Raw genomic sequence first — 25,662 nt, 5'->3', positions numbered from 1 at the left:
GCTGGCTGGGTGCAACGAAACATATGATGGATGGACAGTTAAACAAATGTGTCGACAACTTCACCGAAGCATCAACCAAGCAAAGATGATACGGTTCTAGTGGGTCAACTACACTGGAGTCGTCATATTGATTCATGCCTCATACGCGAATTGTTCTGTTCCTCTTCTTTTCTGGTCGGTTAGAAACAAAATTGTGTTGTCTTGATGTACAAACAATCACATTTTCCAAAACTTGCCAGTCGCAAACTCACCGGGAGACCACTCAAACCGGACACTGCATTCTCCAAGGTTATTCCTCTTCTTCATCGTCCTCCTCTTCGGCCTCCTTGAGCCACTGAGTAGAGTAACAAATTGTGGAAAATCAGTTAATTGTCTGAACCAAGGAAGACAAAATCTCAACAGACAGAAATACGTGTGCGACTAACACCAATTCAGATGATTCCATGAACTCGAGCTAAAACTAAATCAGTAACACACGTGTCTGCCCCATGGAGGAGACAAGTGAGCAAAATTAAAATCAGTTGAGCACACATGGTCAGGTGAAATAATTCTAGAGTGACAGTATAACTGTTCCTAGGACTTGAGGTTGGGTAACAAGTGATAACAAACTAAGGCACAGATCAAAAGAGACTACAAGTGAATATCTAAGATTCAACTGGTTCTGTGAAACCATGTGCATAAACAGGCCGGAGAACCAACTTTAATGCAAGGCATATACCTGTATAAATGCCTCTGACTGTTTAACAAAGATTTTATCAGACTCATCAGCATGTTCTTTCTCTTCTGCCCATCTCAAAATTGCATCTTCACTTACTACCTCCGTATCATAAAGGAATGGCAAGATCTGTGTTCAATAGCAGATTATGCAATAATTAAAAAATAATTCTTTTCAAGTACAGTATTTGCTCAGCAGTCTAAACAAAACGATTTCTATTCATGGTGTACAAAAATCTTGTGGAACCCATCTGCGGTGAAATAGGTATTACCTTTGCAAACAGTGGAGAAAATTCTTTTGTGGTCTCTTGACACATTTCCTCAAACTTTAATAGTATCTCCATCTATAGCAGTACACAAGAAATAAAATATTTAGCCCACAGCAAGAATAGAAAGAAGAAATATACCCCCAATAAGTTACAAATTTCACAGTGGGGGTCTCCCCCGCTGTACAGTTTTCAAAAAAATAAGTTACAAATTAAATTAGACAAGAATTTCTTTCAAACAGGCCCATGAAATTTTACAATTTCAGAAGAGGCCTTTCCTCAATAGTCATCACGCAACATCACAGTTCAGTATCTTAACAACACCCACCAAGACACACATTACACAAATCAACAAATGATGACAGATCAAGCAGGGGAACTTGGTCAGATCAAAGTTGTGAGTTCTTAAAAATAGATGATCAAGTGGCCCTGGATCAACTCTAGTCCTCTAAAAGCTCATTTATCGCCCACAAACTACATATCATAATTAAAAATAAAAATCCATGTGCCAAGGCAGCAATTCTAGCAGCAATGCAAGGCAGAATAATGGATAAGATGATATCGTGGAGTTATTTTTCATGTTCAATGACAATATCAAAGAATGAACAGACATGTAGCATGAGCCTAGTGCTACCAGGCTAATAAACAAGCATGTGGTACAAAACAGTTTTTGCTTGGCTTTTTCTTCACTCCGTTTTGCATCATTAAATGATTACTCGTGTTATTATTTCGACATAACAACAATGCAGATAATGTTCACATTCTGGCAAATCTTACTCATTTATGGTTCAAGGTAAAGTAAGCAATAAATTGGACCCTACCTCCTCATCAACTGTCTTAGTGTAATTGCGCAAAAGATCCTTCCACTTGCCAAGTGCTTCGGCTGTTGTCTTTAGAAGAGTGTCTGAAAAAGGACGGTGAAAGCAGGGGAGAATAAGCTTTGGATAATCCATCATCAGATCTGAAAAATAATATAACACAAGACAGGAATGGTGCAATTCCACTAAAATTCACTTCTATTTTATATCTGAAATGTGCAAATTTGCCTCCAAGAAAGAAAATTAAGTGTCAGAAAACTGGACAATTTAATACAAAAACCTGAAAAAAACTAACCAATTTATTTTCTTTCACTTATTTGACTGTATAACCACATTAATATTCAACCACAGACCAAATATAAGACCACCACAGAAAATTCATTGAACAGAGCCATTAAAGTATTCTAGTAACTGGACTAAATAAAAAAATCTAGGTATGAAGAAAAAATAACTAGGAATAGGGTTTAAACTAGCTAAAAGTACAAAAGCATTAATTGCAAATGAATTTGGGGAATGATTAGGTTAGGCTACATACTAAAGATTGGGTTCTTCACTCAACAGAGCACTGTGAGGACAACTAGAAAGTTTGACGTGGATAATGCAAATATGGACCTACAGTCTGGAGTCCTGGGTGGGGCATACTTATGGAGCTTACCAGGTTTCAGACATGAGGAACAAGTTACCATTGGTGCACTTGTGAGCGGTGTGGAACGCTTGTATATGCAAGAGGAAATACGATAGCTAACATGCCTATATGTGAAGATTCATTGCCATTAAAATCTGTGCATGAAGCACAGCCAGCATCACGATGCCATAATAAAAAAGTGACAGAACCAAAACAAGTTGGCTTCTGCTTGGTAATCAAGAATGCATGCATCTTCCTATGAAGATTTCGAGGTGGACAAGAGGAGAGTACCTTCTGTAAGCTGGACCTATTACCCTAGGTAAAACAGCTAAATATCCTAGATTCACACCATTCCCAACTGTACAGTCATCATGGATTCATAATATTCCTACCATTTATAAAAAGCTTACCATTAGTAGATTGTGCAGCCACTAATGCACTCTTCATGACAGAATAGAACACAGCTCCAGCACAATCTGCATGTTGAAGGCTATAAGCCAACCTGAAAAATAAGCATGGTATCAATGTAACCTATCATTAATTGTCAATTTGCAAAACATTTGGACAAGAAGAACTGCATCTATCAACGTAACCATTACAGAATAACAGTAATGTCATCTGAAATGAAATTAAAGAGAAACTGTACGGCATAAATTAACTAAAAAGTTAATTCCAATAATATGGAGCTTAAAATTTCCAAGTCAACAAGAGCAGGCTCGCAGGTGGGCAAAAGATTATGAATCTAACATTGTAAGTTTCAAATAAACTAAATTAGTTTCTGCTATTAAAGCCCCTTTTCCTCTTCTTACATTGCCAGTAAGCTAAATTAACTACTTTCATGTTCATATAATTTTCAATACTTAGGGCCTGGACAGGGAAGATTGTACAAGGTAAACTTTGGACTCAGTTCAATCCAAACTTCCAATGCCACCTATCCAGACAGATCATTAGTATTTGTCAGTTTTTACATTTGTCTGACAGGAGAGGAAAGATCTTGCACCTGAGGCCATTAATCTCTAGAATCAAATTATCTCGATTAACACCACCACCCATAGCTCGTTGGAATGTTTCTTCCACCTAAACAGGGCACACCACTCAGCAAAATGGGATAGAAAAGGAAGTATATATTTCATAATCACATATACATAAATAACCTCTTTCTCAAACTTAGAAAAAGGATCATCATCCTCAACCGCACTGTCTGAAGAACCATCTTTATCTGGTAGAATCGGATTGTTGGATTCATCTTCTGACGCATCATCTTCACAAACCGCATGCTGCAACTCTTCAAGTTTTTCTTTAGCAATTGGGGCAATTGATTGTCTCCATTCTTCCAGGATCCCAGTATCACCGCTTGTCCATATGTAACCAACAACACCACAGGTCCCAGTCTAGTTGATGATATCATGAAAATCAACCCAAATGATTATAAAGATCATGGCAAAATGTATGACCTAGATAGTTCCCCACAATCAACACCATAATTCCATGAGTGCTCAAAACTAAATCTCTGAGCCAGATAAGATTATAAGACTACAAGGATACCTCAGATGTTCCCAACTCATCTTCAGAAGGAACAGTTGCTTGATCGCCATTACTCCTCATGCTGGAAAATGCTGCATGGAAACCCAGTACACGGAGTAGAACATGTAGGTTACAGGTCCATACAAAATGTATAGTCTAGCATGAATAGTAATTAGCAAATAAAGTCTTAGGGTTTGCAGACTAACGTGGACTATCTGTAATTCCAGAGTTGGTGTCAGCATACTCAAGTTCTTCATCGCTATCTTCATTTGAAGGCTGTGGAAGTAATGAAACTTTTGAGTGGGCAGGAACAACAACATTCTTTCCAACTTCAACCTGAATGATACAGAATATAAGTTCAGAATATACTCAACATAGCTGGAATAAAGGATCGTAAAGAAAAACAGACTATGTATTTTGTTACTGGAGGAAAGCATCTGGCATAGTAATGTCAACACTGTAGCAACTTACATTAAATGACAGTACGCAACCAGGTTCAACAATAGCACCTGCTCTTAAATGGACACCATCACAGACTAAGGAGTTACTAACTTTGCACCCATCTTCAATTATAACATTGTCCCATATATATGAGCCATTAATCAAAACATTTTTCCCAATCTTGCAGCCCTCCCCAATAACTGAATTTAATACTTTGCAGTGGTCTCCAATGCTTGTCGCACTGCCAACAACAGAATTTGCACCAATTTGTGCAGAATATGACAATGTTACATCTGTTAAAAAAAAGATGGACAGTTAAGATGTACAGAGAATATTGAAATTAATTACTAGAAGAACAGCGGGAATCAATTCATTTCTTGAATGTATAAAAAATTGGGGCTCAGCATGCCTGTAAGCATGGGAGATAGCCCAAAATATAGGCAAAAAGCAAGAAATATAAATCTAGTTTAACAAACAGAATACAAAATCCTTTTTAAAGCCAGCTATATCTCTATTAGCTTAGCTTACAAAACATTGAACAGTGTATCCATATCTCTAATTATCATTGCAAAACAACTCATCTAAAAAAGAATTAGCATGCATTCTGCCTATACTTATCATTGGCTAAGCACATATACATTGGACATGTGAACACCAAAACATATGCACCCAGAAGCAAACTTTCTACAGTTCATGATGAGGTCCACGTAAAATAATTTGAACTATTCTATAATTGCTTAGTAAAATGTCTCAAAGGATAAAATATTTCCTAAGACCAGAAATCAAACTAAACATTTAGATTATATTAAATAAGTCAAAGTAAGCAAATACTTAATTGAAATATGGAAAATAAAAAAATCCATAATTTTTAGATATCCTGCTGCTTTTCAGGAAGCTTGAACCAAGGAACTGTAGTCAATAGCAACTGTATAACACCATATACCTGATGCCTTGTATATTCCCTGCCTATGAAGTCTACTTTCTGAGCAATCACGATTGGATATTACATCAGGCACCATAGGGTATGTCCACCTTTGAATTACATCTTTGCTCACTGTATCATAGCTCCTGAAATTATCAATCCTTGCAGCGTATCCAGAGCGTAATTCATGAGTATAAATTTTGTACCCCATAATCTGAAAGAATTGGTAGGCCATTAGTTTGTTGCAAAAGAGGCAAACATCATATGTCCTTTTCTTACTGTGGCCAAATAGTGGTGAATTGACTTACATCGTCAACTAGTAAGCCCTTCACGAAATGACGCCGAAGATGTTGATAGTCAAAGTTATCGGTGAAAAGACTTAGTACTTCTGGAGAGCAGATATCAATATAGCAGTCCTGCCAAGTAAGAAGTGAAGAGGATCAAAGTACAAAACAAGATATACATAAGCAACGATATTAGCAGAAACAGATTCAAGAAAAAAAAAAGGCAACTGTTGACTTGTAGAGTTTCAAAGCAAACCTCCATGTCATTATGCAGCTGGAGAGTAGGATTATTGGTCAGTATATCCTTATCAATTGTAACATACAAGTGTGAGTTATCTGCCCTGTCCTCATAATAAAGTAATTCCTTTGTCTCAGGATCTACAGCCATAACAATTTCATCATTACCCAGACGTGTTTGGTGCGTCAGGATAGAAGGTTTTGAATGCTTTATAATCATAGTCATAACAGCAAGTGGGTCTTTTTTCTTCCGGTCCATATGTTCCTGGAGAGCGTCCTTCAAGCTCATATTGCTGATTGTATCACCACTGATGAGAACGAAATCTCCACGAATCTACAATAGAAGTATGGGTTCATGAAACAACTGAAACTGCAAATGGAGTTAAACGAAATCATAAGCATGGTAATGCACTGAGTCTCACAAAATCCACATAATATTACTAGTTTTAGTGCTATGCTTCCTAAGTTGAGCTGGAATAGTCTGAAGTTTCTTAACGGAGATGTTAACAAACTAGCAAAATAAACTGAAACGAAACAAACGAGTCTAGTTTCTATTTAGTGGCTTCAGAAACAATACTACTATACTTGTCTGTGATTAGGAGAAATACTAGTACATATTACTCTTGTCATTAGTGTGGTGGCTTTAATACATTCCTGAGTCCCCTCTACTGAGCCAGCAAACAAGTAAGATCATTCACTGTATTCGATAAGGGAGCAGTGCTTTGTTGCTTAGCCTACTTAAAGTCTTAAACGAACTAAAATAGCACCCCAATATATGCCTAGGGTTCAGTCTGAGACATCCTAGTTACCAATTGGAGTCAAAACTAAACTCAATTAAATGATCCAATGTGACAGCCATGCAAAACACTTAAAACTAAAATCGCCGAACACTTAAAAGCCTTCGAATCCGCAATGGGGAAGCAGGATTAAAACTCACCACGCCGCGTTCGTAGATGACGCGGAGCGCGTCGCCCGCGCTAATCGCGTCGTGCGACTCGACGGCCGTGACGGCCATGCTCCCAGCCCCCGCCTTCCCGGTCCACCCGGACCTCTCCAGGTATTCCTTGACCTGGTGGGAGTGCGCGCAGCAGAAGACGAAGGCCTCGTCCACCCCCGCCGACTCCAGCCATGTGAGCGTGTACTCGATCATCGGCATGTGCACCAGCGGCAGCAGCACCTGCGAAGAGGCAGCAGGGGAGCTCGGTCAGGGACCCGCGAAGAGCGAGCACGGGGTCTCGAGGTGGCTCTGATGCAGGATTAGGGAGGCCGGAAGTACCTTGGGCCGCTCGAGGGTGATGGGGCGGAATTTGAGCGTGAAGCTGTCGGCGAGGAGGACGGCCTGGAGGGGGGGCGGGCGCGCGAGTTCATCATGGTCGTCGCCGGAGGGCGCGGCGGCGCCTCCCCCGCCCCGGCTGCGGGATTTCTTCTGCGACATGATTGCTGCGGATGCGGCGGCGGAGAGGGTTCGATTCGGAGGTTTAGGTCTGGTCGCTCGCTTGCGCCGTCGGCGTCGCCGTGCTCGGCGAGTTTGGACTCTGGATGGTAGCTGGGCTCTCTTGCACCTTGGGCCTGTACGCCTGTTTTTGGATGGTAAATGGGTTGGGCACGCGTTTTTCCTACTTTCTTTTGAGCTGTGCTTCTTCTTGGGCCCTGTTGACACCGAATTTTGGAAATATGCTCTGAAAGGAAGGAATCGGCCGATGATGCAAAAATAACGAAATCTCTCCTAAATAAGGCTACGTGCAAGCTGGCCGCAGAAATCAGGAATGCGTGTGCTTGAAGAAAGAGAAAGCAAGAAGCTAGAAGATTAAAAGAAGAAAATCAACTCACGTACGGGATGTTGAATAAAATATTCTAGAGATTAAGTTGGTTAGAGATAGAGTTGGATTAATTAGAGATAGAGTTTTTTTTATTAGAAAATATTGTGTACATAGCTTGCCTTGTACGTGGTGCGCCAAAGGCCATAAAGGGTCCTGGCCATTGTAATTTTATCATCACACGATCAATAATACAACATATTTACCTTTACCTTTCGGCTTCACGCCATTGCCCTAGGAGTAGGAGTAATGTAGATTCTCGACGAGTTCCTTCTAGCAAGCTGGGCTGCATCGACCTCGATCTCCGGCAAGCTGCAAGTCCCGTCACCAGGTGTTCTAGGCTTTAACCACCGGGCGCATCGCTGTGGTTTCGTCTAGTTTCATCTACCAGTTATCGAGTATCTTGGATCTTTGACTTACGGCGCATCGCTTCTGTCTCGATCTACGGTATTCACCAGTTATCCCGCCTTGATTAAGCTTGCATCGGCTGATATTTATCTGTTCTTTCGTCTTGCCGTTCAGTTTGCTTTAATTAGCTTTAGATCGGTTCATCATAGACGATAGATCATTTAATAGCCTATTGCATCTTAATCTTGGTTACCCCTTCGAGTGCTGTTGGGAGTAAGTTCCATTGTGATTGGATTCATCAGCTGGCGGGGTTCAGATTAACGTCCTGCTAAATATTTCTAGACTACAACTACCGGGCGCATCGCTGTGGTTTCACCTAAAAATATTGGTGGTGATGTTAGTTTAGATCTCATCGGCTTGTGGCTCTAGCTATGGTGGAGCAACAACTCAACAGCATCATGTTTCCTATCGGCCGTATGGCTGATGGTTATTGTAAATTATATTAAATCGGCCCGATCGGCTGACTCCATCGAACTTCAAGAGAATTATCTCCACCTTGTCAGTTGAATGGTCAAACTGACTGGCACGCCCGCGCACACCACGCGCGCCGATTTGGATTGTGCACTGGAGTTAAGCAGATCTCCCAGGTCCTCATATGGTGATGCAGGGTCCACCACCTTCAGGATTTTGCGTCAACACATTGTTTTGGTGTCAACAGGCCCCAAGTTTCTATACATACTGTTGGGCCACCTTGGTTTCTCTCTTTTTTGATGAGCTGGAATTTGATTTATTTTTTTTTTTGCGAATAGCTGGAATTTGATTCTTTTAGCTGTAATAACACGCCTGGATCCTTAAAAATGAGACGATGATCCTACCCGTAAAATATTTTTCCAATAACTAGTTAATAGGAATGTTCTAATATTTCTTTCACGAGGCCTGTTGGCTAAAGATGTCTAAATTTTAGTTGGCTAAAATTAACCTTATCCTGTTTGGAGCTAGAACTAATTTTTAGTCCATTTATTAGTAAAGGTCCATTATATCCCTAGGGAGTGCAGGAGAAGAAATGGTAAGATTTTTGTGGGATAGTATTTCTGATCTTTTAACATTCGTGTCTAAAATTAGCTTCCATTAGCTAGGTTTGGATGGCTAATGAACTAAAGTTTAGTTGTGTGGTTTGCTAATTTTTAGCCCACCTTTAGTCTACCTTTAGCCCCATGTTTGGATCATGAGGGACTAATTTTTAGCTGACTAAAGTCATTAGGAGAGTTTCTTTTATAGTTCCCCAAATAATCTCATCTCAATCCAACTACCGGGAGAGTCATAACTCCTCTTTTATTTAAGAAAGTTGTGGTGGATTATTGGTGTTCTAATAATTATTAAGAAAGATAAAGAGATCTTTTGGAGGTATAACTACAAATACGGCTATCTGTGGTTCTTTCGTTGCATTTTATTGGGTCTACAAATGCATGTGCACAAAAATGTTTGCAAAAGCGCCAAATTTATACAATATACCTTACAATGTGATATACACAGAAGCTTCTTCATTTTCTATCAGTTAATGAGAGGATTTTATAATCTACAATTTTTTTACTAGTAAACAGCATTGGGATTTATAGGGGTCCGAAACTCATGCAGCCGAAATTCGCCTTTACCGGAGGTGCCAATGCTTATATACGACCACTAATTTTAGCCCTTTTCGAGCATAAGTAGTGTTCATAAGGATATACGACAGAAACAATTGAGTAACGGGAAGAGACATCATGAATTCAAATTAAATACTATCAGAACCAGTATTTTCCAGAATTTAAGTTTTCCCTTTTTTTATTGACTCGTAGTATGCAATAAAGCACACGTTAACAGTTTTACATGTAACATGGTATGAAAACAGATGCTTATAATACTACATTTACAAAGTCATTATATGACCTCTCATTCCTTCCCTTGTGTGTTTGTTTGCGCTGTTTTATTTTACATAAGTGGGAAGCCCAGCGCATGTTCCTTGATTTCACAAGTACGAACGCTGCTGCTGTGTGATGACACGCAGGTGCCCCTTCTGCTGCATGCACACCACTGCCTCGTACAAGCTTTTCTTCAGCGGAGTGAACTCCAAGCCCAACTCCCTGGCCCTCTGGTTCGAAAACTTGTACGGCTTCGCCATCGGCTTGCCGTCGTCTTCACACCTATGCATATATCAAGACAGGCACGAGATTCTCACGAGTCAGCAACGCACCCATACAACACGGAGACGGATTGATGATCGCCTGACGACAAAACGAAGCTTACTTGGCGGTGACGGGGTACTGCGGGAAGAGCTCCCTGAGCATGGCGGTGAGTTGGGCGCGGTGGAGCACGGCAGCGATGCAGAGGTATCGGCCGCGGGCTTCGGGGCGCTCGTAGGCGAGGACGTGCGCGCGCGCGACGTCGCGGACGTCGACGAAGGCGGCGACGGCGTTGGTGTAGGACCTCTTGGTGCCCATCAGGTAGCGGGCGACAAGGTTGCTGCTGAAGTTGAGCGCCTGCTGCAGCATCGGGCCCGTGGTGATGCACGGCACCACCACCGCCAGAGGTAGCCCGCGCCGCGCCGCCTCCTCCGTCGCCGTCACCTCGGCCATCATCTTGGCGCAGCAGTACAGGTTCTGCACGTAATTCGATGCACAACATGGTGATGAATCTGCGGCTGAAACTGTGGATGAGGCCAGCAAATCAGAGAAGAAGACGGCTGGCTGTGGCAGCTTACATTTGTCTGCTCGCAGAAGTCGTAGTCGCTCCAGCAGGTCTCGTCGAGGACGGTGTCGGGGCTCCGGTTGGGGTCCATGTGCACCGCGCCGTACGACGAGGTGAAGACCGCCCGGCGAACGCCCTCGTCGGCGGCGGTGTTGATCACGTTCCTGGTGCCCTCCACGGCCACCGGCACGAGCTCCTGCAAGTCACCAAGAGCTCCGGCAACGATGTTCTGTATAGCTAGGAGTAGTAGAGGGTTTGTGAATGAAACTAACCGGGTCGTTGGACATCGGGGAGGCGACGTGGAGGACGCCATGGCAGCCGGTGAACGCGGCGCGGAGGGAGTCGTAGTCCAGGACATCGGCGCGGCACAGGGTGAGCCGCTCCCTGGCACCCTCCAGAGCAAGCAAGTGCGCGTTCTTGCTGTCCTCTGTCAGAACAAGAATGAGCACGTTATTGATTCAGGCTTATTCTGAATTTAATTGTGGTAGTAGAATGAAAGAGAGACTTCACTCACCAGGATCCCTTGCAGTTCCCCTGACGCGGTATCCGCGGAGGAGGAGCTCCTTGACCACCCACGACCCGATGAAGCCGCCTGCTCCCGTCACGCACACCAGTTGCTCCTGCTGCTGCTCGCCACCATTGCTGGCCTTGGAATAGGACGACGACATGGCTCGCTCTGGCGACCGATGCTAGCTTGCCAGTGGAATGTGTGTAGAATTCGATCAGTATCTGTTGAAAAAGTGTAAGGTAATTTGGTAAACGTGGTTAGCAAACTCGCATCCCACGGTTCCATGTTTATATATGCATCAAGGCTGTCACAATTACATGGAGATGAGTTACTTCAAGCATATGGTATCTCCTATCCGGTTACAAGGTTGATTCATACTTCTAGGACTCTATCTCTGGAACCAGCACAAAAGACTTGCGCCTCATCTATGCCTTGCGCATATCTGATCAGGACCTATACGAGTCCTGCTTGATCACGTCTTGTTTAACATCTGTCACTCTCACTCTGTTGCTTCGGGTACTCTTGGAATGGATCGAGCTCGTTGTGTGATCTCGGCGTTCATGGTTGTGCCCCGTATTTATACGTCCGTGAACGGATCGCTAGAGCTGCGTGCTGCCGCGAGACGTAGCATGGCGCCGCCGCCACCGACAGTGTATTCATTCAGCGGCGGGGGCAGGGCGCCGCCGATGGGTTTCGGCAAATTGGCCGGCGTAATAGCCGCATGAGAGCGCACTGATTTTTCCGTTCTCTCTAGACGGGACGGGATCACGAAGGCAACTTTGGCACGTCGCCAACCTCAAAACCTTCAGAAATCGTCGCTCCGCATACGGCTCGATCACTGCCGTTCAGTATTCCGAAAGCGCCATGACTTGGCCAGAGCTGACCAAAAGATCCAATTACAGAATTTGGCGGCCACGAGCCCAGGAAATGGTGGTCCTGGAGCTTGGCGACGGGGCCCAAATGTTTTTTGAATGTGATAAGAAGAAAGGTTGGGGAAGACATATGTCACTATTTTAAATTTGTTGAAATCAGAATTTGGCTATTTCAACAAAATCACCCTAATTTATGGACATATATGAATACCGAAACATAGAACCAAATGCAATATAAGCTTCAGTCGTTTCATTTATCGACATTGACCTCATTTTGCTTAGCGGTTAGCAATCACCTAAGGGTGAGGACAATGGTGTTGTCTTCAAGCAATTTATATAATAATCGTCTTCGACGTGGGATGTGTTGAGGGTAAATGTTGATTAATCTGATGGGTTGAGCTTAACCTGTTCAGCTAAGTGGCTTGGGCCTGATCCAACTTCTTTTGCAAGACCATTAACTTTGCAGGTTGGTTTTTTTTTTTATCTTAGGAGCAACTTCAAGAGTATTCAAAAAATTCTTCCCCAAAATTATGTATTGGGGACTTTACTAAATTTTTTTCCCAAAATCATGTCATCCCACAGCAGATCCCCAATAATAAACTCATTGATACTTCAAAACTAGTCCATCAGCATGTGTGGGTCCCTCAATTAGGCCGCCACCCCTTTCCCCCTCACGATCTATTCTGCGTCGGCACACCCAGCATCACCGCTAGTCGCCCCTCCCAGCGCCTCTTTTTTCTATCGCCGCTCCTATTAGCCAAATCTGCCGCTGCGTTGTGCAATTGCAATTGGAAATAGGTAAAACGGATTCGTTATGAGCCACAAAGTTTTTCCATGCAACTGGTGCTGGATTCGTCGTCAGATGATGATTGCGCGCGGGGGCAAAGGAGCAGCGCGCAGGAAAGCAGTAATGTTGGAGGGGGATTGGGGAAGATTGGGGTGACGGGTATTTGCGGGGTAACGGGGGAAGGATTTGGGCCGCTGAATACATGCAGGGAGTTTAGGGGAGTTGTTGGAGATTTTTTTTTCTTTTTCTCCCTAATTGAAGTATTGGGATAATAAAAGGGAGTTATTGGAGTAACTTTAAAGTTTAAATTATTATATTAATCCAAAAAGTAAGGACCATACTTCATGTTTTAGTCTCATGTTATGTGTATTGTCTTATTCTCCTAAGTTAATATAAATGTTGTTTTTGGAACACATAACCATATCATCTCCGTATCATCATCTTTTGTATCATGGAAATTTTCTTTAAGGAAAAGTTCTATTTCACCCTCCAACTATAATACTGTCGTTGCCAAGATCAGCGGATCAAGACTTAGACTAGTAAATTTCTTTTATGCGTGTAAGCCTCAGGTGGTTGCGCGGGAGACACGGGTTTAGACTGGTTCGGGCAAAGGAAGCCCTACGTCCAGTATCGGGGATGTTCGTGTTGCCCACGCGGGGTTCTGTAGTAGGGGTTACAGGTTGACGAGAGAGGGACTGGTCCCAAGTCTCTTTGGTGCTTACGCTCTCAGGAAGAGTCGCTGTGTGCTATGGCTTGTGGGAGAAGAAGCCGATCCCCTCTCCGGCCCTGGGTTCCGCCTTCTATATCGCAAGGGGGTGGCCGGAGTTACAGTTGGGATCGGGTAAAGAGGACTGTAAAGAGTAAAGCGTAGAATGGTAAAAAGCACGGCAGGAAGGAGGAGCCAGATCCAGGGCGCCCGATGCCTCTGCCGGACCTGGGCGAGCGCCGGCGCGCATGCCGGAGGGGGAGGCCGCCGTATGCCAAGTGTTGTTGCTCCCTGCAGATGGCTCCTTCGATACTCGTAGGCCTCAGATCATGATGAGGGCGTTCCGTCGTTATCCCAGCGTCCGTTAGGGAGGACGGTGGATGCTGTTGCTCAGGCGATGGCTGCTGGAGGGAGGGCGTCACATCCTTGCTGCGTGGGACCCGAGGGCGCACGGGGCCTGAGGACAGGCCGCTCTCTCCTTTGCTCCGGCCGGCGCAGGCCATGAGTGCCCTGCGGCGAATGGGAGCCGGCCGCCGGCACTGTAGCCTGTACAGAGCGGTCGTGCGCGGGTACTTGTGATGGGTTGCGTGAGGAGCGCGGTCGTCCTGCCCTCCGTCAGACCTGCGGCGCATTTATAGCGAGGCCGACGGGGGGACCCACAGGATTTTGTCTGTCTTGCCCATGTGGACCGCATCCGAGGGGGATCCCTGCCCCGGGGGCCCCAGCGCGCCCGACCCCTTTGCTTGGGGTCGGGCGAGGCGGAACTCCGTGGCGAGGGGTCGGGCGCCTCCGACCCCGGGGTCGCGGTCGGGCGAGGCGGCAACTTTGCGGAGGGGGGTCGGACGTTCCCGATCCTGGCGCCTTGGTCGGGCGAGGCGGAGCTTTGATCACGCCTAGGTGGGCCCGGGCCTCCGTGTCTGCTTCCTTAAGTGGTGTCTTAGGGGATCGTTAATATTTCCTCCCAACAGTAGCCCCCGAGCCTGTGGTGGAGCAGAAGTGATCCTCCGGAGGCTTCTTTCGCTGTTTCGCCGCGGGCTCCGTGTTATGGTGCGCTTGTTTTATCTCAGCCTGGCTGAGGGAACCTGCAATTTGTGACCACACGCGTGGTAGTTGGTTGCGAGACTAGCCCCCGAGCTCCTGCTCGTTGCAGAAAATCGATCGGGGGGCTAGGTCGACTTTTTGATCGTTGCCCCTCAAGCGTCCATTCGCTAGGACGGAGGGGTTGAGCTGGGCCACGCTATCCGCGTTGGACGAACCGTGGTGCTCGTTTGAGCTGCAAACGGGTAGGTTCGAGTGGAGTCCCGGTCCCCGTTCGGGGGGGTCCGGCTCGGGTCGAGCTGGTGGCGTACTCCAATTTCCCGCCGGCCAGTTCATATAGTTCCCGGACCCGTTCAACCGGATCTGGGGGCTCGTTGCCTTTCACCGTGGAAAAACCATGAACTTTATGCCGGGCGGGGCTCGAACGTGAGGTTGGGGCGCCCTTGGCTTTCGTTCGCCTGGGTGTTGGCCGCTAGCGGACCCGTCCCTTCTCACCCCTTGCTCGGGGGATGTCCTGAGGCAGCTGTCGAACCCGTGTTGGGCCAGCTTTCGAACCCCTGGACCGTAACGGGCCGTAGGGGCGTTTTCAGCCCCGTATCCCTTTCTTACCTCCCTGTGGGCCTTGGGCCGGAATGGAGCAGTTGTTGCGCCTGGGCCGAACGTGGGGGGCGTCGTGGGCGCGTTACCCAGGAAGTGGAGTTATGGAAGCGCCGTCCCGCGAATTGAGGAGGATAGGATGTTTTTCGCGGCCGATCGTGCGCGCGGTTTTCGAAAAGGAAACGGGCATGGCAGGGGCGTACCTGGCGCCGCATTTATGGCGGTCGGGGCATCGATTTGGCTTCCCCGGTACCCTTCTTATAAAAGCAGGAGCCCGCCGCGCCGGTTCCTCTCTCCCTTTGCATTCGAGCCTTCTTACCTTCCACTTAGTTCATCCGCGCTCGCCTCGTTTCCTTCGCTCCAAGCCGCGCGCTCTTCTTCCATCTCCGTCGATCTCCTCCCTCCTCCGGCGATGGGTTCCTGGGGAGTTTCTCACTTCACGTCCTCGCGCGCCGAGGGCCTGGTGCGGAAGGGCCTCCTCTGCGAGAGGACGGCGGCGGGCAAGTGGGAGCTGCCGGGGCCGGAGCAAGTTCCGTCGCCTCCCCCCGACTACGTCATCTCCTTCGCTCACTTCCATGAGCGGGGGTTCGCTTCTCCCCCGAGCCGCTTCTTCCGCGGGCTCCTCCACCACTACGGGCTCGAGCTCCAGCACCTCAACCCCAACGGGATCCAGCACATTGCGGCGTTCGTCGCGCTGTGTGAGGGATTCCTGGGCATCGAGCCCCACTTCGCACTGTGGAAATATTTTTTCACAGTGAGCCTGTACCAGAAGTCGGGGAAGGCTGGGAGCCAGCAGCGGTCGCCCCCGGTGCCGATCGGGTGCGCCGGGATCCATCTCCGTCATACTCGTGCCAGGGAGTACATGACGGTGAAGACCTCGGTGTCCCACAAGGGGTGGCACAACCAGTGGTTCTACGTGAGGAGCTACCCGGAGTCCCCCCTGCCGGCTTTCACCGGCCGCACCATCAACACGGCGCCAGAGGTGTGGGCGTACGGGCCGATGGAGAAGGAGAAGAAGCGATTCTCCGACCTGCTGCAGGCCATCGAGCAGCTGAAGAGGAATGGGCTCACCGGCGCCGGGGTCATCGGCGCGTACCACGCCCGGCGGGTGGCGCCGCTGATGCTCCGGGCCCGGCCGCTTGGCGCCATGACCCCTGACGTGCCGACCGAGGGCACCGCCTTGGCGACGGGCGCGCTTGCCACCTCCGAGATCCGGCAACGGCTCCGGGAGGCGCTGGAGGACAGGGACGTCGAGTACCCGATTCCCGGGCACCCGCCGATGCGCCCGGAGCCGGGCTTCGTGGACCTGGTAAGGAGTTGGCGCGTCGTCTTCCTTTCCTTGCGTCCCGCTATTTGTTGTTCTGACGCGGAGCTGTTTTGCGTTTGCAGGGCTCACTAACCCCGGTTGCGGACTCCCTTCCGCCGGTGCCGGAAGACGCCGACCGGAGGACTCGCAACCGTCTCCAAGCCGAGGCGCAGAAGCGCCGCAAGGACAAGGAGACGGCGAGGAGGCGGAAGAAGGCCGCCAAGGAGTTCCAGCGGCGGCGGAGGGGAGCGGTCGTGTCTGACGACGACGATGACGACGACGATGATGAAGAGGATGAAGACGAGGAAGAGGATGAGGAGGAAGAGCTGGTTGCCCCCCCGATCGGGGGCTTTGGTGATTCGTGATGGGCCCCCGCAGACGGCCGCGGGGGGTGAAGCGGGGGAAGCGCCCGCCCGGGCTTCGGCTCCCCCAGGCCCTGGGGCTGTGCCTCAGGGGCCAGCACAGCGCGCGCCCCAGGAGCTGGCGCGGACCACCCCCCAGGGGTCGGTGCAGGGCGTCCCCCTGGAGCAGGCGCGGGACGCCTCCCAGGGGTCGGCGCAGGGCGTCCCCCTGGAACGGGCGCGGGGCGCCCCCCCGGGGTTGGCTCAGTGCGCCCCCCAGGAGCGGGCACGGGCCGCTCCCCTGGGGTCGGCACAGGGCGTCCCCCAGGAGCGGGCGCGGGACGCTCCCCCGGGGTCGGCAAGGGATGCCCCCCCGGTGTCGACACGGAGCGCCCCCCGGGGGGCTTCTGAGCCTGCCCCCGCCGCAGCTTTGGGCCCGGCGCGGGGCGCTCCCCAGGAGTCTGCTCGGGGCGCTCCTCAGGGGTCCGTGGAGCCCGCCTCTAGTGGCGTGCCCGCTGCCGGAGAGCAGCGAGGCGGCGACAAGCGGCCGTTGCCGGATGCCCCGGGGTCGGCGTCCGGCTCCGAGTCGAAGCGCGCGCGCCGCCCTTGCTCTTTGAGGGCGTAAGTTGGCTTTCCCTGTGTGTCATTCTTTCTCCTCTTTTTTCGTTTGTTTCTGCTGACGTCTGGCCGTTGATGTGCAGCACTTCTCCCCGTGGCCTCACCCTGCAGCTGGCGCCCAAGAAGGCGCTGCGGTTGTCGGCGGGGTTCCTGGTGCGGCCGCGGATCCCCCCGCGGAGGTGGCCCCTGCGGAGGCGGCTGGCGGAGCGGCGGCGGCGTCAGCCGCGGGAGGAGGAGTGGACTCTACTCCGCCTTCGGTCCCTCCGGTCGCCCCTTCAGCTCAGGGTGCGATCCCCCCGGTCTCTCAGGCCGGGGAGGTGATCGACCTCGACGCCGACGAGGCGGAGGAGACGGTGGCGACGGGAGGCAGGGCAGATGCCCCCGCTGCCGTGGCGGGACCAGAGGCGGAGGGGGCGCCTGCTCCCGGAGGCGCGGCGGCGGCAGAGGCAACGGTGATGGAGGCGGGGACCTCCGCCCCGGTCACCCCCGCGGGAGTGACTCTGGCGGCTGAGGTGGAGGTGCCCACAGGGATACCGTTGGCGGCCTCGGCGGCGACGAGCGTGCATGTGCCGGGGCCGGCGGCGGATCCGGCGGCCTCTAGCGCCATGGTGCCGTCCTCGACGGCGACGTCACGGTCGGCCCCTGTTTCAGCCTCGGCCTCCTCCGTTCCCCGGGCGTGGAGGGGGAACGTCCTCCGCCGGTCATCCCGTGATGACCCGCCGAGGCACCTCTTCGCGCTGGACGCCGCCGCCGAGTGGCATAGGTGGCAGGCGATGCAGGGCGGCGTCGCCCAGGTCCAGGCGGCTCTGACTTCGGCGCTAGGAATTCTGGGCAACACCGTCCTCCCTGGCAGCCAGGTATGTTGCTCCTACTGTTTGGTGATGGGTACCTCCTCTTTGCTTTTTTGCCTTAACGGCGTGTTGCTTTGCAGGCTCTCCAAGAGGGCAGCCGGGGGAAATCTGATTTCCTCCGGCGGCAGCAGGGTCTCTGGGAGCGCTTCAGCACCGAGAGGGAGCGCACCAGGGACCTGTCCCTGCAGCTTGGCGCCGAAAGGGAGCGGACCAGGGACCTGTCTTTGCAGGTCAACGCCGCCCAGGGGGTCATCCGCGACCTGCAAGAGCGTGAGCGGGCAGCGCTGGAGGGGTCGCGGCGTGCAGAGGCCAGGCTCCAAGCCGTCGCCGAGAAGGCCCGCCTCGACCTTGAGGAGTTCCAGGCTGTCGCGGAAAGGGCCTGCCACGACGCCGAGGGGCTTAAAGCTGCTGCTGAGAGGGCCCGCCGGGACGCCGAGGAGCTGGCGCAGCTGAGGGGGGAGCGTGGAGCCCTCCGCACGGAGAACGATCAACTCCGCCTGCAGGTGCAGGGGCTTCAGTCCGCCGTGTCCCAAAGCGCCAACCGGGAGCGTGAGTTGAAGACCCAGGCCGACGGTGAGGTTTTTTCCGTTCCCGTGGTCCTGTGTCGTTTGTGTTCTGTTCTTTGACTCGGTGGGATCTTCTGGGTGGCTTCTGCAGGTGAAATCACCAAGTTGCGGGCTCTGCTCGACGAGGAACGCGGCGAGCACGGCGCCCTGCGGGATGCGGTTCGTGTCGTTTGCGACGACTTTGGCGTAGCTCCGGAGGAGGGGTCGAGCTCTCTGCCGGCTCGTGTCCTCGAGGTGCGCCGTCGCCGTCGCGAGATCGCCGTGGACGCGCTTCGCCTGGGCGTACGGCGAGCCTTCGGGGTCTTCGGCTCTCACTATTCCGGCATTAACTTTGCCGGGATGAGTGAAGGGTACTGCGCGGGCTACACCGAAGCCGAGCTGGACGAGATTGATGCTGGGGTGACCGCGCCAGCGGAGGCCCTCGCGAAGCTCCTGGAGGATGAAGCCGTCCCTCCTGCCGACCATGAAGCCGCCGCTCCTGCCGACCATGAAGCCGCCGCTCCTGCCGACCCCTCTGCGAATTAGCTGTACCGGGCTCGCGCCCAAAAAGTTTGTAATTATGTCAGTCCTTTGAACTCGTTTTGCGTTGGCCATACGGGCCTGTTCTTATGACTTTTTGGTTTGCACAAAAGAACCCGATTCCCTTTGTTATTCCTTTGGGCTCGAAAGCTTTAGGATGCGTTGCCGGGTGCGTCAGTAAGTTTTGATGAGTGAAGATGCCGTAGCCGCTGGGGCGTAGGTTTTTCCGCGGTCCGATCGCAACTTTCCTGAGCATCGTTCACGCATCCTTATCTTTTTTGCATCCAAAGGTTTTCGAAAGGGAGTGTTCGGTCTGAGAAAAGAAAAAACCGTTTTCTTTTTAGGTGGCGCCCAGTGGCTGGGGTCGGGACCCCTGATAGCCCCCGAGGGGTATGCGGTCCTGGAGCAAGGCCAGGGTCGGATACCCCTGAGCTTAAAGGAAAAGGCCTGAGCCAAGGTGGCTCAGTGTTTCTTTTTTCGCAGAAGAACAAAACTGGTAGCCCCCGAGGGGTATGCGACCCTGGGGCGAGGCCAGGGTCGGATGCCCCTGAGCTTAAAGGAAAAGGCCTGAGCCAAGGTGGCTCAGGGTTTCTTTTTTCGCAGAAGAACAAAACTGATAGCCCCCGAGGGGTATGCGACCCTGGGGCGAGGCCAGGGTCGGATGCCCCTGAGCTTAAAGGAAAAGGCCTGAGCCAAGGTGGCTCAGGGTTTCTTTTTTCGCAGAAGAACAAAACTGGTAGCCCCCGAGGGGTATGCGACCCTGGAACGAGGCCAGGGTCGGATGCCCCTGAGCTTAAATGAAAGAACGAAAAAGGCGGCAAGATTATGCATAACTTGGAAATGAAAGCTATAGGTAAAAGCGCCTTAGCTGTTCTATGTTCCAGGCGTTGCTGAAGATTTGCCCATCGGGGGTTGCCAGCTTGTAGGTGCCTGGCCGTAGTACTTGTACGACGATAAACGGGCCTTCCCATGGGGGAGTCAACTTGTGCCGACCCCTGTTATCTTGGACGAGGCGGAGCACTAAATCACCGACGTTGAAGGCGCGGCCTTGTATCCTGCGGCTGTGGTAACGTCGTAGGGCCTGCTGGTATCTAGCCGAGTGTAGTAGGGCTACATCTCGCGCCTCGTCGAGTTGATCTTGTGCGTCCTCGAGTGACGCCTGGTTTCCCTGTTCGTCGTATGCTTTGACCCTCGGCGACCCATACTCTAGGTCGGTGGGCCAGATGGCCTCTGACCCGTAGACCATGAAGAACGGGGTGAACCCTGTCGCCCGGCTGGGGGTTGTCCTCAAGCTCCAGAGGACTGCTGGAAGCTCCGCAACCCACCGTCCGCCGAACTTTTTAAGGCGGTCGAAGATCCGTGGCTTGAGACCCTGGAGTATCATGCCGTTGGCTCGCTCGACTTGCCCGTTCGTGCGGGGGTGCGCCACTGCCGCCCAATCCACTCGAATGTGGTGGTCGTCGCTGAATTGGAGAAATCTCTTCCCGGTGAACTGCGTGCCGTTGTCGGTGATGATGGAATTTGGGATCCCGAAGCGGTGGATGATGTCGGTGAAGAACTGTACTGCTTGCTCGGACCTAATTTGCGCCACTGGCCTTGCTTCGATCCATTTGGAGAACTTGTCGACAGCGACGAGCAGATGTGTGAAGCCCCCGGGCGCCCTTTTGAAGGGTCCGACGAGATCCAGCCCCCAGACCGCGAACGGCCACGTGATGGGGATGGTTTGCAACGCCTGCGCGGGCAGGTGAGTTTGGCGGGCAAAGAACTGGCATCCTTCACAGGTGCGGACTACCTGGGTAGCATCCGCGACCGCGGTTGGCCAGTAAAAACCTTGTCGGAAGGCGTTGCCAACAAGTGTCCTTGGCGCAGCGTCGTGACCACAAGTCCCGGCGTGGATATCCTGGATCAGCGCCTTTCCCTGCTCGATCGGGATGCAGCGCTGGAGGATCCCAGTGTGACTTCTCTTGTAGAGCTCCTGGTCGATGATGGTGAAGGATTTCGCACGGCGCGCGATCCTGCGGGCTTCTGTTTTGTCCGCCGGGAGCGTGTCGCGGACAAGGTAGTCGAGGTACGGGGCTCTCTAGTCGGTCGGGGGGTCGGCCCCCGCCGCGGGGCCCGCCGCGATTTCCATAACCACGGGGTCGGATGGCTTGGCTTCCAGGGCCGGGTCGGGTAAGGCAGCGTTGATTCCCTCGGGACCGGTGCTCGGGTCCGGGACAGGTGGCGCGCTGCCGACCTCCCCCGGCTCAAGTCCCGACCCCAGGGCTGGACATGCCTCGCCGACCCCTGCTGGCTCCAGATAACGGGTTGAAGGCTTCAGCTGGTCGCTAACGAAAACGCCGTCAGGGACAGGCATCCGGCCGGACGCCGCCTTCGCTAGCTCGTCAGCGGCTTCGTTGAAGCGCCTTGCGACGTGGTTGAGCTCCAACCCATCGAACTTGTCCTCGAGCTTACGGACCTCGTTGCAGTAGGCGGCCATTTTGGGGTCATGGCAGCTCCACTCCTTCATGACTTGTTCGACGACCAACTGGGAATCGCCCCGGACGTCTAGCCGACGGATGCCAAGCTCGATGGCGATGCGGAGCCCGTTGAGTAGGGCTTCATACTCAGCGACATTGTTGGAGGCAGGAAAATGGAGGCGGATCATGTACCTGATGCGTACGCCCAACGGAGAGACGAAGACGAGGCCTGCTCCGGCGCGGGCCCTCATCAGCGACCCGTCGAAGTACATCGTCCAGTACTCCTGCTCCTCCAGCGCCGACGGTGCTTGTACCTCCGTCCACTCGGCCACGAAGTCGGCAAGTACCTGGGACTTGATGGCGGTGCGGGGGACATAGGTGATACCCTGGTCCATGAGCTCAAGCGCCCACTTCGCGATCCTTCCTGTAGTATTTGGGTTCCGGATTACTTCACCAAGAGGGAATGATGAAACGACCGTTACCGGGTGGGAGGTGAAGTAGTGACGCAGCTTCCTCTTCATGATAAGGATGGCGTAGACGAGCTTCTGGATCTGTGGATATCGTGTCTTGGGCTCGGACAAGACTTCGTTGATGAAGTACACCGGGCGTTGTACCTTAAGAGCGTGCCCCTCCTCCTCCCGCTCCACCACTAGGGCCGCGCTGACCACCTGGGTGGTCGCCGCGACGTAGAGCAGGAGGGTCTCGCCGTCGGCGGGCGGGACTAGAATTGGGGCCTTCGTCAGGAGGTCCTTGAGTCGGTCAAGTGCCTCCTGGGCCTCGCTGGTCCATTCGAAGCGGTCAGATTTCTTCAGGAGCCGATAGAGAGGAAGACCTCGCTCGCCGAGGCGCGAGATGAAGCGGCTCAAGGATGCTAAGCATCCCATGACGCGCTGCACCCCCTTTATGTTCCGGATTGGCCCTATGTTGCTGATGGCCGCTATCTTCTCCGGGTTTGCCTCGATGCCGCGCACAGAGACGATGAAGCCTAACAGCATGCCCCTTGGGACACCGAACACACATTTCTCGGGATTAAGCTTAATACGCTTATCCCTCAGCCTTTCGAAGGCTAGCTCCAGGTCGGGAACGAGCTGGTTACCCTTCCTGGATTTAACCACGATGTCGTCGACGTAGGCCTCAACGGTCCGCCCGATGAGATTGCCGAAGCATTTTAGCATGCATCGCTGGAAGGTAGCCCCCCGCGTTTTTGAGGCCGAACGGCATCTTAACGTAGCAATAGGGGCCAAAGGGGGTGATGAAAGAGGTGGCGAGCTGGTCGGCCTCTTTCATCGCGATCTGGTGGTAGCCGGAATATGCGTCGAGGAAGCTGAGGGTTTCGCACCCGGCGGTTGAGTCGACTATTTGATCTATGCGTGGAAAAGGAAACGGATCCTTTGGACACGCTTTGTTGAGACCGGTATAATCGACACACATCCTCCATTTCCCGTTCTTTTTTGGTACAAGGACAGGATAGGCTAGCCACTCGGGGTGGCGCACTTCCTTGATGAACCCGGCCGCCAAGAGCTTCTGGAGCTCTTCACCAATGGCCCTGCGCCTTTCTTCGTCGAAACGGCGCAAGCCTTGCTTCACTGGTTTGGAGCCAGCCCTGATGTTCAAGGAATGCTCGGCGACTTCTTTCGGGATGCCTGGCATGGCCGAGGGCTTCCACGCGAAGACGTCGCTGTTCGCGCGGAGGAAGTCGACGAGCGCGCTTTCCTATTTGGGGGATAGGGCCGCGCTGATCCGCACAACCCCACCATTGGAACAGCCGGGATCGAGAGGGACTTCTTTGATACCTTCGGTGGGCTCAAAGGAGGTGCCCGACTGCTTGGCGTCGGGCTGACCTTCGATTGCCTCCGCAAGCTGGACCGCCATGCCGCTCGTGGCAGTGATGGCCGCGGCATACTCGCAACACTCCACGTCGCACTCATACGCCTTCTGGAAGGTCGTGCTGACGGTGATGACCCCGTTGGGCCCTGGCAGCTTGAGCTTGAGGTAGGTGTAGTTGGGGAATGCCATGAACTTCGCGTAACACGGCCGTCCTAAGATGGCATGGTAGGTTCCGCGAAACCCTACCACCTCGAAGGTGAGGACCTCCTTCCTATAGTTGGAAGGGGTCCCAAACGTAACGGGCAAGTCGATCTGCCCGAGAGGCGTCGCCTGCTTCCCTGGCACGACGCCATGGAAGGGTGCCTTGCTGGGACGGAGGCGGGAGCGATCGATCCCCATAGCGTCGAGGATCTCGGCGTAGAGGAGGTTGAGGCCGCTGCCCCCATCCATGAGTACCTTGGTGAGGCGCGTCGTACCGACGATGGGGTCGACGACGAGAGGGTAACGCCCCGGATGCCAGACGCGTCCAGGGTGGTCGGACCTATCGAAGGTGATGGCTGGCCCGGACCAGTCGAGGAAGGCCGGAGTCGCAGGCTCGGCCGCGTAGACCTCCCGGCGCTCCAGCTTTTGCTGGCGCTTGGTGTCGTGAGCCGCGGAGCCGCCGAAGATCATGAAGCAGCCGTCAACTTTAGGGAAGCCGTCTTCCTTCTCTTTGTCGCCCTTCTTTTCCTCATCGGGCTTCCGCTTCCGGTCGCCTTTCACCGGGTTGCCTACGAAGTACCTCTTCATGAGGTTACAATCTTTGTAGGTGTGCTTGACGGGGAACTCGTGGTTCGGGCACGGTCCCTCGAGCAACTTGTCGAAGAAGCCGGGAGCGCCTTCGGGGGGTGGCTGCCCCCGCTTGCGCTCGGCCGCGGCCACGAGGGGGGCCTCGCGCCGCTGCTTGCCTTTCTTCTTCTGCTGGCGGTTGGAGGTGCCTTCGTCGGCGTCCTCCTCCCGCTTCGCCTTGCCCTTGGAACGATCGAAGATCGCTCCGACAGCCTCTTCGCAAGAGGCGTAGCTAGTGGCAATGTTGAGGAGCTCTTCCGTGGTTCGCGGGCCTCGGCGCCCTAGCTCGTGGACGAGGGGCCAGCAAGAGGTCCTTGCTAGGAAGGCTCCTATGACGTCGGCGTCCGCGACGTTGGAGAGCTCGGTGCGCTTTCTGGAGAAGCGCCGGATGTAATCCCGGAGGGACTCGTCCGCCCCCTGACGGCAGCTCCGGAGATCCCAGGAGTTGCCGGGGCGCGTGTACGTCCCATGGAAGTTTCCTATGAAAACCTCTTTCAGGTCGCTCCAGCTGCGAACGCGTCCCGAAGGGATATGTTCTAGCCAGGCTCGCGTGGAGTCTGCCAGAAAAAGGGGTAGGTTGCGGATGATGAACAGGTCATCGTCCGCCCCGCCGGCTTGACATGCAAGCCGGTAATCGCTGAGCCACACTCCAAGATTTGTCTCCCCCGAGTATTTGGCTACACTCGTGGGTTGCCTGAAGCGCGGCGGAAAGGGCGCATTTAGGATGCGCGCGGAGAAGGCCCGAGGCCCAGCCGCTCCTGGGCTCGGGCTGCGGTCTTCCCCGCTGTCGTAACGCCCGCCACGGTGAACGTGGTAGCCTCGATCTGCCCCGTCCCCCTGTCCGCGCGGGAGCATCTTCGCGCGTTCAGGGTGTCGCGGGCGTCGCGGACGAGACCGACGCGCTGGTGAACGGATCGAGCCTCGCCTACCGCGGGTGGCGGGGTTCGTCGGGCGGACGTGGCCTGATTCGCCCCCGGAGGGGGTTGATGGACAGATTCCCCCCGCCGTTCCGGGGGCGCGTCATGCGTCGCCCGGCTGGCGTTCTGCCCGCGTCGCCGGGACGTCGAACTTTCCGCCTGCTGGACGGCAGCGCACTCGAGCAGGTTGCGCATCTCTTGT

General features: G+C 52.5%; 2 protein-coding genes across 2 annotated transcripts; both read right to left on the bottom strand.

Annotated features, from left to right (window-relative positions):
- Window positions 1-100: 100 nt before the first annotated feature.
- On the bottom strand, window positions 101-7,361 carry LOC117841517 (uncharacterized). The gene is made up of 15 exons (XM_034721908.2): window positions 7,108-7,361; window positions 6,769-7,008; window positions 5,851-6,165; window positions 5,619-5,726; window positions 5,332-5,524; window positions 4,419-4,681; window positions 4,154-4,283; window positions 3,969-4,039; window positions 3,578-3,814; window positions 3,424-3,500; window positions 2,834-2,925; window positions 1,802-1,884; window positions 987-1,058; window positions 719-844; window positions 101-334 (listed from the first exon to the last, which is right to left on the bottom strand). The coding sequence occupies exons 1-15, from the start codon at window positions 7,264-7,266 to the stop codon at window positions 290-292; spliced, it is 2,211 nt and encodes a 736-aa protein (XP_034577799.1). The 5' UTR covers window positions 7,267-7,361; the 3' UTR covers window positions 101-289.
- A 2,434-nt stretch (window positions 7,362-9,795) lies between these two features.
- LOC117866344 (cinnamoyl-CoA reductase 1) lies at window positions 9,796-11,937 on the bottom strand. The gene is given in 5 exon segments (XM_072291248.1): window positions 9,796-10,176; window positions 10,280-10,673; window positions 10,676-10,916; window positions 10,993-11,147; window positions 11,235-11,937. Coding segments are annotated over 5 exon segments (1,119 nt in total). The 5' UTR covers window positions 11,389-11,937; the 3' UTR covers window positions 9,796-10,001.
- Between the last annotated feature and the right edge of the window lie 13,725 nt (window positions 11,938-25,662).

The sequence above is a fragment of the Setaria viridis genome, chromosome 1, assembly GCF_005286985.2.
Source record: "Setaria viridis chromosome 1, Setaria_viridis_v4.0, whole genome shotgun sequence".
Classification (NCBI taxonomy): domain Eukaryota; kingdom Viridiplantae; phylum Streptophyta; class Magnoliopsida; order Poales; family Poaceae; genus Setaria; species Setaria viridis.
This window is presented reverse-complemented; position numbering and strand designations above follow the sequence as displayed.